General features: G+C 45.1%; 1 protein-coding gene across 3 annotated transcripts in view; it reads left to right on the plus strand.

Annotated features, from left to right (window-relative positions):
• Positions 1-13,468, plus strand: part of Sh2d4b (SH2 domain containing 4B) — an 82,952-nt gene extending 69,484 nt beyond the window's left edge. For 2 of the 3 annotated variants that reach the window (XM_076834961.1, XM_076834962.1), the window contains 2 exons: positions 8,911-9,131; positions 13,376-13,468. In XM_076834961.1, the coding sequence (XP_076691076.1) occupies positions 8,911-9,131; positions 13,376-13,468 (314 nt within the window). The remainder of the gene's footprint in view (positions 1-8,910; positions 9,132-13,375) is intronic. The other variant, XM_076834963.1, reaches the window with a different exon arrangement.
• The last annotated feature ends 2,244 nt before the right edge of the window (positions 13,469-15,712 follow it).

Consider the following 15,712-nt stretch of genomic DNA (forward strand, 5'->3'; position numbering starts at 1 on the left):
ACTCTCAAACTTGGTTATGCATTAGAATTACCTAGAAGATCTTAAACAACATGAATGAAGGGTGGACCCCAAATGTGTCAAGTCAGACTCCCTTGAAGAAGGACACGGGTACCAGCCAGCATGGAGATTTAGAACTCATTAGTGACCCTTTTGCTCTTGGTGGTCACCTGCCCAGACCCCAAAAGACACTGATGATTTTGAATAAATGCCATGGCAGTGATGTGTGGGAATTTGCAAGCGCAGAAAGCTGCAAAGCAACAATGATATCATATTTGTAACATGAAATGTCGAATACCTACAGCGTATGCTCGCGCATGAGGAACTGGCATGATGAAAGCCGGTGGGAGCAACAGCCATCCTGGGTACCCCAGCTGCTCCTAGCTGTCTCTGCCCTCTCCCTCCCCCCAGGGAGAATCCCTGCCCCAAATGCTTTGCCCATCCTTTCTTTGCTGCATTTATTACTTATATGTTAATATCCAAGCTCTACAATGTTTAGCTTTGTGAGCTTTTTGACCTAATAGAAATGGAATCAGAGTGTATTTATTTTTTCAATATTTGCTTTTTTCATGCTTTATTAAATTTTTTTTCATATTCCATTCTTCCACCTCCACTACTTGGAGGTTATATACACTCAAAACCTGTTTTAGTGGTTAATTTAGGTAATTTAATGTGTACCTAAGAAATTATAAGGTTAGTATGTATGTTTATCCTAAACAAACAATTTTAAAACTCTAATCACATTACTCTCAACTGTAAGATGTTGTCCAGTATTATAGTTTTATCTTTTTAAAGTCCTCGAATTATCCATTACTATCATTTTGTAAGTTTTTTTCTTTAAATTAGATTAACTTCCAGCACCTGTGTGCATCATTCCTATTGGTTTCTCATAGTCCTTGTTCAGGACAACTTTTCTTCTTCCTGAAGTACATTCTTTAAAATTGACTTTAGTAATTAAGTCCTTCATTTTTTTTTTTTTACTGGAAATGTCTTTTTTCTCTCTTCTCTTGATAGTTTTATTAAACATGATTATATTTTCTTAGCATACTGAAAATATTATTCTAATGTCCTCTGGCTCCTAGTATTGCAGTGGAGAAGTCAGCCATAGGTCTAATTGCTTAATTCTTTATATGAAATTTGTCATTTGTCTCTAGTTGTCAGAAAGGTACACTGAGTATCTTTGTGAAGTTCCACTATTATGCGTCTTTGACAGTTCTCAACTTCTCATGACTTAGAACAGCTCCTCTCCTCCTCCCCTCCTCCTGTCCTCCTTTCCTCCTCCTCCTCCTCCCCTCCTCCCTCTTCCCCTTTCCTCCCCCTCCTTTCCACCTCCCCCTCCTCCTTTTCTCCCCCTCCTCCTTTTCTCCCCCTCCTTTCCTTCTCCCCCTCCTCCCCTCCTTTCCTCCTCCCCCTCCTCCTTTTCTCCTCCTCCTCCCCCTCCTCCCCCTCCTCCCCTCCTCCCCCTCCTCCCCTCCTCCCCCTCCTCCCCTCCCTGTTCCTCCTCTCCCCCACCTCCCTGCTCCTCTCCCCTCCCCTCTCAGCCCCTCCCCTCCTCCATTTCCTCATTGCTCCTCTCCCCCACTCCCCGCCCCATTCCTCCCTTCCCTCCTTGGGGCTTAGAATACACATTTGTTAGACCTTCATTCCATCCTCCTGTCTCTGGGCCTCCCGAGCTTTAGGTTAAGCTTCCTTCCTGTCACATTTATATAAATGGCCCGTGGATATGCCATGGTCAGTCTTCACTCATCTCATCCTGCAGCTCTTCCCCACCCCTCACTGTCCACACAGAACCAGCCCAGCCTTCAGGGCCCACCTCATCTGCCCCCCAGCGCCTCCACAAAGCCGTGCGGGACTCTACAGGCCTCCTTCATTCCCACCTTCTGTGTCTTTCACAGCAATTGCTGTCCCCTGCGTGAGATGACAGGGTGTGGAGCAAAGGTGTGGCACTTGGAGTCCGAGGACGCTGACTGCACCACCTAATAGCCCTATGTGCTTGGGTAGTCATTGTCCTCCTGACCCTCAGCGTCCTCAGTAGTCGTCTGATGATGACAAAGTTGTCAGGAAGAATAAATGAGATGAGGGTCACAGAGGCCCCAGCTAGTTCCCAGGGCTGGCTGTGACCTCAGCATGTCCTTGTACCTTTATGCCTCAATGGAATCTATTTTGGGGAGGATGGTGGTCCAGAGGTGGCTGCCAGTGCCCACCTGTAGAAATGTGGCCATGAAGTGGTCCTTAGGCAAGGATGAAATCCCAGCTTGTGTGCCTCCGATCTGCACTCCTTCATTCAACTTTCCATGCTGCAACATGCCCATGCCCTCCTTCTGTTAAGGAAACATCACTAGCTCCCCATTGCCCTCAGAATTAAGTCCAGAATCCTTCCATGGTGTGGTGACCCCTTTGGTGCTAGACCACTGCCCACCTCTACATGTCTTGTTATTGCCCAGCTCCCACCTTAACCCTCCTTCCAGGACTCCACAGTGGCTTTTTCAAGATGTCTTTTTTGTCTTGCCCTTTTACTTTCAATTTTCTGATCTCCTTCTAACTGTCACTTCAATCCTGGGCTCCAGAGTTGAGTGGTGCCTTCCCTAAGTGCTACCATGACACCTGAGCCCACACCCACATGGCCTGGTTACAGTTAGCCTGCATTGGTCAGGTGCACATTACTACATGAAAGTAACCTGAGGCAGTTAACTTTATAAAGAGAAAGGGATAAATTTAGCTCATACTTAAAGAGGAGGCTTAAAGACCAAAAAGCATAGCTGAGGCTTTTCCAAGCTGCCCCTATCTGCATCATATAGGTTATAAATGACAATGGTGGGAAGTGTGTGTCCCTGCAAAACTCTCTCATCTTCAGTCAGAGCAGATGGACTAAGAAGCCAAGTTCCCACAATCCTGTTGGAGGTCTCGGTCCCAAGACCTCAGGACCTCCCACTTGCCCCATCTCTTAAAGGTTCCCACCGCCTCCCAAGTGCAGCACCCCAGGGACCAAGCTTTTAACGTATGGAACTTTGGGTACATTCAACATCCAAACCACAGCATAGGCTTTTATTTAAAAAAAAAAATTCTGCCAATTTATTTCTGTCTAGTCAGAGGTTCCATAAGGCAGGACCTGGCTCTCATTTCCTGCTGGTCCCCAGGTACCCAACATAAAACCCCTAGATAGTGCTTAATAAATATCTATCAAAGGGAGGAAGGGGAAAAGGAAGGAAGGAAGGAGACAAAATGTTATTGGGAATTACAGGAAAAATGGTGTTTTTGTCACCTAGGGGTGAGGACTGGCTCAGAAAGAATCTACAGTTATTCCCTGGGTTAGGAGGAAAGATTCGTTTTGGCTCCTGGTTTCACAGGTTTCAGTCCATGATCAGCCAGCTCCAAGGAGGAAACACGTAGAAGGATGCAGAGGAAAGCTGCTTAGACTGTGGCAGCCACGAATCAGAGAGAGAGAATGGACTGGGGACAAGATGCAGTCCCCAGTAACATGTCCCCAAAGACTCACTTCCTCTAACTAGGCCCCACCTCCTACACCTTCTATCCCCTTGCAATAGCACCATCAAAGTTTTCATCCACTGAGGGGTCAGAGCCCTCGCGATCCAGTCACCTCCCCAAACCCACCTCAGAACATTCCCGAATGGGGACAAAGCCTTCACCATGTGATCCTTTGTGGGATAGTCCAGATCCACACCACAACACATAGCCTAACAGTCATTCCAGAACAACCACACGAGCACTAGCTGGTGTGGCCACACCCCTCAGCCAGCCCTGGTCACTAGCCAGACCAGGTCACTAGCCAGACCAATAGAGCTTGAAAGCTTTAATGCCCCCTACAGCGAGCTTGCTTCCCAGCCAGAAGTAGGGAGGAGAGGCCCTCCTTCTTCCCTCAGCCGGGAGGGGTATGTGTTTAGATAAGGAGGGGTGGGATGAGGAGGCTGGTGATTAGAGCTCATTTCCCAGCCTTTCTATGCTTGACTGAGATCCAAGGGCAGAGAGAGAGATGGAGAGGGCAAAGTGGGTGGGGTAGGAACACAGCAGCTTATCCCTTCAGGCTTCCCACAGTAATTCTCTTGGAGGTCAATTTTCTATAAAATGCTATTTGCTTCCTAAACTGTGAGGTTATTCTACCTTTTGTCTTGTGCCAAATTACAATTTTGCTTTCTAGGCAAGTATGGAAGTTCTGGGGAATTCACAGAAGCTTACTATTGGAGACACTTGGAGAGTCTCCTAAGACTAAGACTGGCCCAGCTAGACTTATAGTGCAGGTAGGAGCCTAGGGACCCAGGCTGGGGCCTCTTCAGAGAAATCACTCAGCCCGAGTTTGAGAGGAGGCGGGGGGGGGGGGGGGGGGGTGGGCGGCAAAACCTGGCAGTACTAGGACCATTGCTGCCACCTGCACCAGGTGGTTCCCCAGTGTTAACGCATGTGTGGGCTGCTTAGCGTGTCTCATGCAACTAGTTATAGCATGTTAAATATTTGTTATACCGTTGGGCTCTGTGCTAGGCACAGTCATGCATTAACCTCATTCTCAAACCACTTTATGATGCAGCTGTTGCTATCTGTTATCAGCTTACTAGATGAGGACTGAATTTCAGAGATCTGCCCAAGGTGACCTCTGGAACAAGTCTCGGGGCCAGGATGAGTTCTTGCTAATAACCCCTCCTCCCCCAAATATGCTTCCCAATGCCAGGCACTTGGGATATGAAGATAGGATTAGAGGTTTCTGTCTTAGATCAGGTCTTCTGGGAAGCAGAAGTATAAGGGATCGATGGAAGGAAATGCTCGCAGAGGACTCAGGAGAGATGAAACCAGAGAAGGTGGGGAGAGCCTTTGGAATGTGGCGCAAGTGGCATCTGTTGAGGGAGCAGGAAAGGACACTCAGGTGAGAAGAGCCTGCCCCTGGAGCGCAGCTCAGAAAAGATCCTGGTTAGTCTGTAGGGAGCCTCAGAGTGAAGACCACTCACAGAGGAGTCCCACGCTGGGCAGAAATGGTGGCTTTAGTGTCTTCTGTGTCTAGATAGTGGCTGAGGGTGTCATGGCTTCATGGTGGATCCTGTAGGGCATGATACTGCCCCTTGTAACAGGCTCTTCTCTCCAAGGGAGGCCGAGGTGTGTGCTTTCATGGCTGCCACAGGCTCTAGCCTTGAGCAGTCACATACTGTTTGTCCTCTACTACTGGAGGGTTTGGTGGGTGTTTTAAAAACCCTAAAGTAGAATATCCAATGTAGTCTCCTGGATAGAAATTATTTCATTATCAGTTGAGCAAGTTGTACACTGTACAAAGGGACCCTGTCGAGGGGGCTAGTAAGAGAGAGCAGGGGATTGACATGCAGGCACCCTCTCGGCAAAGTTGTGAGTTTTGCTATTGTGGCTCAAAGAGGCACCTTTTCCCTAATTCAGCTATTCAGAGGATCATCGTTTGCACAAAAGTAGAGAGTGAAGACTACCAGCAGCCTGTCCTTCCTAAGAGAAAAGAGGGATGCGGTTTTCAATGAGTCAGGGTCAGCTGGAACAGTGGGGGCTGGGAAAAAGCTTTAGGCTTCAGCCCAAAGAAGGTAAGCTGTAAGTCCAAAGAACAAGTAGGGTAGGGAGCAAGGAGTCCAGTTTCAACTGTTTTGGGGTCTATGAACCCTTGGAAATCAATAGGAAGCCACTCCAGGGTTTCAGATGGGAGAGAGACAGCACATGGTCATTTTGGTGCTCTGGTTCATTTTGGATATGAAAAAGTCAAATCCTAAAGATAAAAAGTGTCATTGAGGATATGAAGAAAAGGGAACCCTTGCACACTGTTGGTGGGGATGTAAATGAGTACACCTATTTTAAAAAGAGCATGGAGTTTCCTCAAAAAATAAGAAAATATCATATAATCCAGCAATTCTGCTTCCAGGTATATATCCAAAAGAAATGAAGTCATCTGAGCCATCTTTAGGGTCTAGGTCCTCTGGTGTTGGGGCAGAGGGGTGGATAAGGGACCGTGCTGAGTCTTTTGATGGATCCTGGACATTACCTTTTGGTCCTCTATAACTGTCACTGCCTGTTGGACCCAAGCCACCAAGGCTGACCAGGGGGTGGCACAAGGGTGCATCGTCCAGCGTGGGGCTATGTGTGATTCTTCTGGTATCCTGTGTCCAGAGGGCTCCCATTCCTTCTCCTACCTCCATCAGCATAGTTTTCCTCTTACATTGCCTGGTTGGGGAGGGGGTAGTTGGCTCGATTGCCTTTTGATCTGAATCCCAGGAAAGGAGGACTTTGGTTGTCCCCAGGCATGCTGGCTGTGCTTAAAAGGTGGGGCATTTGACAGTGTGGGTTGTCTCTGTGTCCTCTGCTTTGGGCATAATAAAAGTTAGGGGTGTGCACCTTGTCTGGGGGCAGAGCAATGGGAGGGAAGTGGCCTGCGTGTGCACTTGGTATACTCAGTGGCGGAGTGCCTCTCAGCATCATAGAGACGAGTTGCCCAGCTATTCCTGCCACTCTGTTTGTCACTGACAGTGAATAGTCCCCCTGAGGGTATGCAAAGGGCAAGCGAGTGGGTATGCAAAGGGACAGTGTGTTGAGATTCACCGCTCCTCCAAAATAGCAGATGGTGACAGGACCCACATGTTCACACTAGTCTCAATGTTAAAAACTATCTTGGATTCTTTTTTTCCCTCTTTTCAATGCTTTATCCATTCACATTATTCAATACAATTCCAATCTATAGGTACTTAATCAAGAAATGACAATCCTTAATGCTGGGCAGTGCAATAGATATAATCAATTCAAAGCAAACAATTCTAAGTTAATTCTAAGCACTGCAAACATATTTATGATAGGCTCATTACAGACATTCCCTCTGCATGCTAAGTTCAAGTTCCAGATCTAAAGTCTCAACTCCTAGTAGTTAAGTCCAGCAGATACACACTCATTCAGACCGCAGTGATCAGGTCAGGAATGCATAAAGGCTTCTCCTGGGGTGGAGCTGAACGCTGACTGAAGAGAGGGTCCTGAGGAGAAGTCACTGTTCTCACCAGGGTCAAGATGTGGCTGTAGAGTTTGAGAGCCGTGAGGATGATGCAGAAGATCAGGCAAATGATGAGAAGAGATGGGATGTCAGTCCAGGCTTTCGGGCATGTGTGCATCAGTATTGGCTGGCTGAATGTCAGTTCATTTGCTCCATCATTTATGCTAAATTCTGGGGCTTCTACTGGCCCTTTCAATCCCTGTCAGCTGTTACTGGGCTTCTCAATGACATCTTTTATTCTGGGGTCAGGACATCTGGTCTGGTGGTTTCCCTAATCTCTCACTTCTGCCTTGATCAGGGCGAAGGCAAACGACAGTGGATTCACTTTGAGTTTTATCAGGGTTGTGGGAAGTGACTTAATTTATTAGGCTATGCCTGATGAAATATTGGAGAGTTCCATAGTCGTGCCTGGTGGAGAATAGTTTTATTTTAAAATGGAGTTACTTAGGCTAAGGCCCTTCTTAGGTTAAGGCCATACTTACAGAATGGCTCCAATTTATCCTAGCAACAACCTTACTATGTATCCCCAACTCCTCCTGGTGATCTTGCTGTCAGTATTTCAAATGCACCTCAACAACTTTAAGTCACTTTTACTCTGTCTGGAATACATTTCCTGGCTTTTAGAATCTCTGGATTCTTCTGGTTCTTCATGAATCAGTATAAATATGAATTCCTTTGAGTTACTTTCTATGAAGACAACCTGATTTCTGAATATCTCCACTTGGATACTATACACCACAGGCAGTTGCCAATGTGGATCTCCACTTGGATACTACACACCACAGGCAGTTGCCAATGTGGATCCACTGCAGGCAAATCAGAGAGGGGTATTAAGAAAACCTGCATCTCAGATGGCACCATGGCATGTCTGGAAACGGAGAAATCAATGATCAAGGACCTGGTCGAATTGATCCAGAGGGTGAGCTACAGTAAATTCTTAGGTAAAAGCCAAGACAGCTGCCATTATTTCCTGCTACATTACGGTCTATCTTAGGTTCTTTACCTGACCCGAAAGCCATAATATGCCTTTGAACTAGACCGCACATGATCATTTAAACGTCAGAAGACACTGGAGAAGCTGGGGGCTTCTTCACAGCATATGATCCCATAGTCAGGGAAACGCAGAGTTGGGAAGTGAGTCTGTCTCTTTTGTGTCCATCCTTCCCACCTCCCTGCTCCTCAGCGTGCCTCACCAAACACATGGCCCTTTGTACCTGACCCTGAGGAGAGCAGCTCCCTAAAAGCATCTTGAGGTATTGCCATCCATGAATAAACAACTCCAGCTCCAGGCCTGACTTCTGTAGTACGATGACACCATGTGGCACGGGATCTCAACAGTTCAGAATGGTCCCTTGAAAGGATGTGAAGCTTCATTCTGTGCCCCAGAAACTTTGTGCCCAGTGTGCATAAGTATTTGGAGGAAGTTTTTTTTTTTTTTCCTCTTAAGAGAAAACACTGCTTCCAGGCTCTCATTTCTGGCCCCAGAAAGGTGGAGAGGTGAGTGTAGCCACTGTCAGTCCTTCTGCTGCAGTCATTAAAGCAAGACCCTTATGGCTCTCCACAGAGCTGTGCATGCTAATGGGAATTTGTAATCAATAGATGCTATGATTCTGGTTCATTAATAATCCCTTGCCTATCCAATTAATCAAAATGAGATGTGCTGTAGTTTGGAGGAAAGCATGCTCAACTCCAGTCCTGGCAGAAACTGTGCCCAGGCTCACAGCTGGTTGCTCTGGGCCAAGACACTTGTCTGTAGAAGGAAGTGAGTGCTAGCCAGCCTCTGCGGCCCTTCTCCTCCCTTGTCCACACCCCAGATAGTGTGGTGGGCTGAGCTGCAGGTAAGAGGCAGCAACAGGTAGGGGAGGAAGGGGAAGGAGGTGCAGAACTAGCCAGCTTATTATTATTACTGTTTTTTCAACCAGGAATTATCAGCCGAGAAAATGCAGAAGATCTCCTGGAGAGCATGACTGAGGGAGCATTTCTGATCCGAGTCAGTGAGAAAATCTGGGGTTACACCCTCTCGTACCGCCTGCAGAAAGGCTTCAAGCACTTTCTTGTGGATGCCTCTGGAGACTTTTACAGCTTTCTGGGAGTGGACCCCAATCGCCATGCCACACTCACGGATCTCATTGATTTTCACAAGGTATCCCTCTTCGGGATGCTAGTCGGGATATGAAATAGGTGGAAACCTAGGCTGAAGAGAGCTAGAGCAAGCACAGCAAGACTGAAGGCACTAACCCATGGGGCTGCGGAATAGAGACACTCAGGACAACAGGGTAGAAGAGCATAAAGGTAGTCTAGGCCAGGCTCGGGGGCCCACTTCTCTCTGTTCCTTTATATCTTATAACTCACGTGTGCATCTGTAGCCCTTTTCTCTAGGCCTTTTGTCATGCTGAATAGCCCAGTGCTCCCTACTGTCAATACCTAGGAGCTGACTGATGACACTCTCTGCACACCTATGACTCAGTCTCAGGGGTGCCCTTCTTGAGGACATTCTAGCCAGGCCTCTGGCAGCCTCTGAGAGTTATCTCAAGTGTAGTAGGCAGCTCTGTGGTTAGGGATGCTTTCCTAGTAGTGGAGTTACCACCTCTCTTGTGTGAACCTCAGCTTTAGCACTTGATGTCTTTGTGGCCATGGGCAGAACACTCAGTCTCATTTACCTTCGGTGTCCTGGCCAGGTGCCCCGTTTCATTTTGCACTGTCATCACAGAATGCCACAAACTAGATAATTTATAAAGAATGGAAATTTGTTTCTCACCATTTTGGAGGATGGGAAGTCCAGGACTGAGGGGCCAGCATCTGGTGAGTGCCTTTTTATGGCATCATCCCATGGTGGAAAGTGGAAAGGCAAGAGAGAATGAGGCAGTGAGAGAAGAGGAGGCCAAACTCATGTTGTATTTCTTTCTTTTTTTTTCCCCTATAAATACAGAAATGGCTCCTGAAATAAAGGCACTAATTCACTCATGAAGGCAGAGCCTTTTACTGGTCCTCTTAATAGCATCACAAAGACAATTAAGTTTTCAACACATGATTTTCAGGAGGAAACATTCAAACCACAACACCAGGCATATGGATGTAAATAGTCTTAGCTGGGATCTTGTGAGCCTTAAATGAGATCATGTACACAACTGTGTTCTGTAACTGGGGTTATGGAAATCTGTGTCCCATCACTCTTCTTGTGATTTGTTCCTCTGCCACAGACTCACATTGAGAAAGATGTCGTTCAAACAATGCATGTAGTGAGAAGCCACTCTTATGTTACGTGGCTGTTGGCATCAGTAGTAACTGAGAGAAAGGCAGAGGTGGAAGTCAGTGACCTGGAAGGGCAGGATAGAGGGATTCTGAGAGCTGAGTGGTAGAAGCTCAGGGCTTCAACATCTCCCTGAGCTTCCCAGGCTTAGAAGGGCTCACAGAGTGACTCGACCATCTCAATAGGCTTTTGCTTTAATAGGGACCCTCAGATTTATATTCTCTTCATTTCTTCATGAGTGTCCCCAGGGCTTGAGAGAGAGCTTATCATGTAACCTTATGACTGAGGCACATAAAAAAGTCACCCACCCCAAAACACCTGGACATAGAGTGCAGTGGACTGCCTGGATAACTGGATGAACCAGGATCAGGGAATATTTCCACTTGTGTGGGAAAGAGCCTCTCACAACCAGAGGAAAGGCAAAGCCTGGGAATATTGGATACCTTCTCTGTGCAAGCATGGAGCCCACTGATATGCACCCATGCCCTCATTTAATATTCACTACTCTGTGAGGGATATGTATTAGCCCCAGTTCACAGATCAGAAAACCAAGGCCAGGGAGAATGAGAAAGTTGGCCAATTCTCATGGCCGGGACCAGCTGGGACCAGGAGTAAATCCTCAGGCTGTCTGCCGTTACAGCATGTGCTCTTCCCACTAAACCTCTGTGTTTCTTTCCCTGTCCAACATAAGCTACTTCAGTGGTGATGAGCTCCTTGTCCCTGGAAGCTTTCCCAGCAAAGGGTAAATGCCCATCTCTCAGGGCAGGTTTCTGTATGTGAATCCCAGACCAGATGTCTCCGAAGGTCTTTATTCTCTTCCAAAGGTCAATGTTTGAGACTGACAATTCACTTCTAAGGCTATAGAGAGATAGCATCCATATCCACGTGGAGATCCAGTAGCCAGCTTTTATAAATGAAAAATTTAATTACACAATTAATTCACGATTGCATTTTAAGAAAATTCAAATGCTATAGCAACCCCACACTTCATTCATTTAAAATCCCTGTTTCTATCCTTCACCATGAATAATCATTTTGCAATGTGCCTATCCAAGTATTTCCTGGCCAGTAATACAAAAGCTTAAGTATAGAAGGAAATATATAGTTTCATTTTTTTCACAGAAATTGTATAACTTTTTACATGTGGCTCAGCAACTTGATTTTTTAAAACTCTATGTAAAGCACCATAGAATGTGGTGTTTAAAATCATGGTCCCTGGAATCAGAGTGCTGAGTTTAAATCCCAACTTCATTACAGTATGTGATTTGGGCAACTACTCAAACCTCTGTGTCTTAGTTTCCTGGTCAGTAAGATGGGTTTAATGATAGCACTTATCTCTTAGGTTCACTGTGAGGTTTAAATGAGATATCATAGAAAGTACTGAAAAGTATGCCTGACACTTGTAAGTTCCTAAGTCACTACCAGGAGATCTTTCCATGTCATGACACGTACCAGTTCTTGTACATGCCCTGTGGTATTCCATGGTACGAATGTATATTACAGCTTAATTATCCATTCTCCTCTTATGTCCACTCATTCAACCTCTAGTTTTTCAAGTTGATGAACAGTGCTGCAGAGACTTCATCACTATGTATATGTCACTATGCTACTATGAATACATGTGCAATATTTTTTCTAGGATGGATCCCCTGAACTGGAATTTCTGGAGAGGAAAGTATGCACATTCTAATTAGAAAAGATCTGCCAGAATGCCCTCCCCAAACATGGTGCCAATGCATGTTCCTGCCAAAACTATATGAGGCTGTTTCCCCACACTGCTGCCAACACTGGGGATTCTCAGTCATTTAATTTTTTTCCATCAGATGGGCAGACACTGAATCTCACTATTGTTTAGCTCGTATCTCTCTGATTGCTGCCAATGCTGAGGATCTTTTCATACTCTTAATGGCCAGTTGGATTTCTTAGTCTGTGAATCATCTATTCATATCCTTTGTCAATTTTTTTTCTATTTAGATGTCTCTCTCTTATCGATGTGGGCATTTCTTCAGCTTCTAAATTGCTCTTCAGTTATGTCCATTCTGCTTTTTCAGTTCCTCTACTGAAATTTTTCTTTTTTAATTTAAATGGTCATGCTATTCATTTGCTCCCCCCTTTCTCTCCCCACTCAAATATAATAGCTCATTCTTGTTTCATGGATGGCTTATTCTGTTGAGAAAGTTAATTCACATCTCTTAAAGGCTCCTTATGTTTGTTTTATAAACTTGTTATTTTCTTGGGAATCAGTTCTATTATTGAGCCTGGCATCTTTCTTCTATAGTTATGCTTGTCTTTAAATATTTCTAAATTTGGGGCTATGAGATGATAGTCCAACTTTAAATTTCCTGATTATCCATGAGTGCTTTTAGTTTCTCTTTCCAGTCTCTTCATGCTGAGGGGTTGGAGTAAATAGTGAGTAGTTCATCTTTTGGGCATGGTAGTATCTGAACTTTTGGGGTCTCCTTGGCTTCCCCAGGAGCTATGTGCTTCCCCAATCTGTTCGAAATCCCCTACCTGACTTCAGCACACACCAGGGGTTCTAGATTAGTCCCAAAGTTATTATTGGATCCTCCTATACATGTTTCACCACACTAGGAACTCAACTCTACTTGCATGTTGACCACAGCTTAGGTTTTAAGAAAATGATCCCTGGGCCCCAACTCAGATCAATTAAATTAGGATACAGAGGATCATTGTCATTTAGATGGGTGTCTCCCAAATGCTCATGTGTGAGACAACACAAGAATGTTCAGAGGAGAAATGACTAGATTGTGAGACTTGTGAACTAATAATGGATTAATCCACCTATATGGACTAATTGAGTGGTAACTGTAGACAGGTAGCCCCTGTCCTACATTGACACCTATGACAATCTCATGTGGTATATCTCTTGGTTTTCAGAGATCCTTCAACATTTTTATTCTGTTGATGGGTTTCTCTTATTTTCCAATACTTTAAAGATTTATTTCTTTTTTAAAGCAGATTACCCCTGCCTCATTATTTATAGAAATTTGAGTGAAGAAGGCATATGCATAGTCTTTGTCTTTCTGTCTCAAACAAAACTGTAGTGAATGTTTATATGGCTTTCTTGATTTTAAGTAAATGCCTCTCCTCCTTTTTTTTTTTTTTTTACCTTTCAGGAGGAGATTATCACTGTTTCAGGGGGAGAATTGCTACAGGAACCCTGTGGACAGAGGGACAGCCCACCAGACTACCACCTATTATTTGAATGATTAATTTTTTTCCTTATTATAGTTAAATCCCTTTGGGTACCCTCTTTCTGTACTCAGTGCAAGAACTTCCCAACTCAGATCCCAATGGCTTTCTAGAAGATCTACCACTATCCAGAGGATCAAGAACATCAGTATGTCTCAAGAGATATGAAATGTGTGCATCTGTGCTATGGGTTCCATCCCAATGCTCAGGACAGAAACTGCTAAAAGCTGCTGCAACTGTTTCATGGAGAATTTAGCTGTGACCTCAGAAGATTCACCCTATTTGTCATGGTTACTCTAAACTAAGCTCCTAGAATGTATGGATCATGTTTTAATAATCCAAAATATTCTAGTGCCGAACCTGGACTTTAACATGTGGTATGATAAACATTCAATAAATGTTGGTTGAACAAACACACTTCTGAAAGTTTTTCAACACTAATAAGCAATGGTTTCTAGTAAGTTATTTCCTGCTTCTCACTCTTTATAAAGCCATGGAGATAACAGAAGAAAGATTGTAAAGGATTTCTATGGAGGATGCTGTAGATGGAGGGGACGATTTCAATAGATGCCACTTTGCTTATGGAGTTCATTACCCTCTTTGATATTATCACTGGAATTACCTAAGGCTCCTGAGCCCTGGCTTCCAGGACAGGTGATGGATTCTGTGCTGCCTTCCTTATTTAACCTCTTCTTTGGTCACCCTTCCCTGTTTTTGAATCATATATATCTTGACTGCAGTTTGGCAGTACTGAAGTGATGATTTCATGTATTCCAACATATGTGCCCAAGACCTGGTATGCAAGAAATATTTTTAGATATCTGACAAGGCTTTTGCACTTTAGAATGTTCTCTGTATGCAGGCTACTGAAATGATTAGCACTGTCTTCATTGTTCTTGTGTTGATTCTAGTGTCTACTTAATCTGAATATGTTTAACAAGAAGACTCTCCCAATAACTCCTCAATTATGCTCGGTGATGGTGTGATGGTGTCTATTTGTGCATAAGCATTTATGACCACATACACAGAGACAGCAGATTAGGATAATAATCTGGAGTTAAGAAGACCTGGGTCCAAATCCTTATCCCTGGAACTTACTTGCATGATAATGCTTGCAGTATTATTAGCTCGGTAAGCATAAAAAGGTGAATGGATTCCGGGAACATCAGGGAACTGGTTTACTTTACCTGATGAGTGTGCCAAACATCTCTTATGCTCCACTCATTTCTTGCCTCACCTGCTTCCCAGATCCTCGGCCACTTGTTTCCCCCACAGCCACCATCACTGGAACCAGTTTTGTGTGAGCTCTGCTTTTCTTTACTGCGTGGATCAGCCTCACTTGAGCATCAGCTTATGGTGCATGGCGCCATGTGGTACTACGGCTGCTGTTATGGGTTGGATCTGAGGTATCCCCCAGAAGCTCATGTGAGAGACAATGCAGGAAGGTTCAGAGTTGAAATGATTGGGTTATGAGAGTTTTAACCCAATCAGTGAATTAATACCCCTGGTGGGATTAACTGAGTGGTAACTAGAGGGAGGTAAGCTGTGCCTGGAGGAGGTGGGTCACTGGGGGTGTGACTTTGGGGTACGTATTTGTATTTGGTATGTGGAGTCCATCTCTGCTTTCTGATCATCATATGATCTGCTTCCCTCGGTCACACTCTTTCACCATGATGTTCAGCCTCACCTTGAGCCCTGAGGAATGGAGCTGGCTGCTATGGACTGAGACCTCTGAAACTGTGAACCTCCAAATAAACTTTTTCTCCTCTAAAGTTGTTCTTGTCAGGTCTTTTAGTCACAGCACCGAAAAAGCTGACTGAAACAGCTGCTCACCTCCTGTTGCTACCGAGGCATACCACAGGAGAGCTGGGGGTTAGTGCCCATGCAGTGAACCTTGGCTCATTGGTTGATCAGTTCTTCTTACTTCTTCCACCTGGAGGGGCTGTCCTGAGAGCCAGCTCTTCATTTGGCCTCTATAGTTCTGCAAGATGGAGATGTCAGTCATGAGGAAACTAAGCAGTGACCAGGTGAGTACGACACCCTCTCTTCTTGCTCTTCCTCTGTCTTGGCCCCTCTCCATCCTGCTCCTCTGGGATGGCTTTCCTGGATTAAGCAGCAGCACAGAAACTTGCCACAGGCTCTTCCTTTTGGGGGAACTCTTGAAAAGCCCTCGTTGTAGCAAGGTATTTAATAATATCAGTTTTGCAGCTCAGTTCTCTACCTTCCCCAGCCTTCCTGTCTCGTTGGATAGATACAATCAA

This window comes from Callospermophilus lateralis, chromosome 15 (genome assembly GCF_048772815.1).
Source record: "Callospermophilus lateralis isolate mCalLat2 chromosome 15, mCalLat2.hap1, whole genome shotgun sequence".
Taxonomy (NCBI): Eukaryota; Metazoa; Chordata; class Mammalia; order Rodentia; family Sciuridae; genus Callospermophilus; species Callospermophilus lateralis.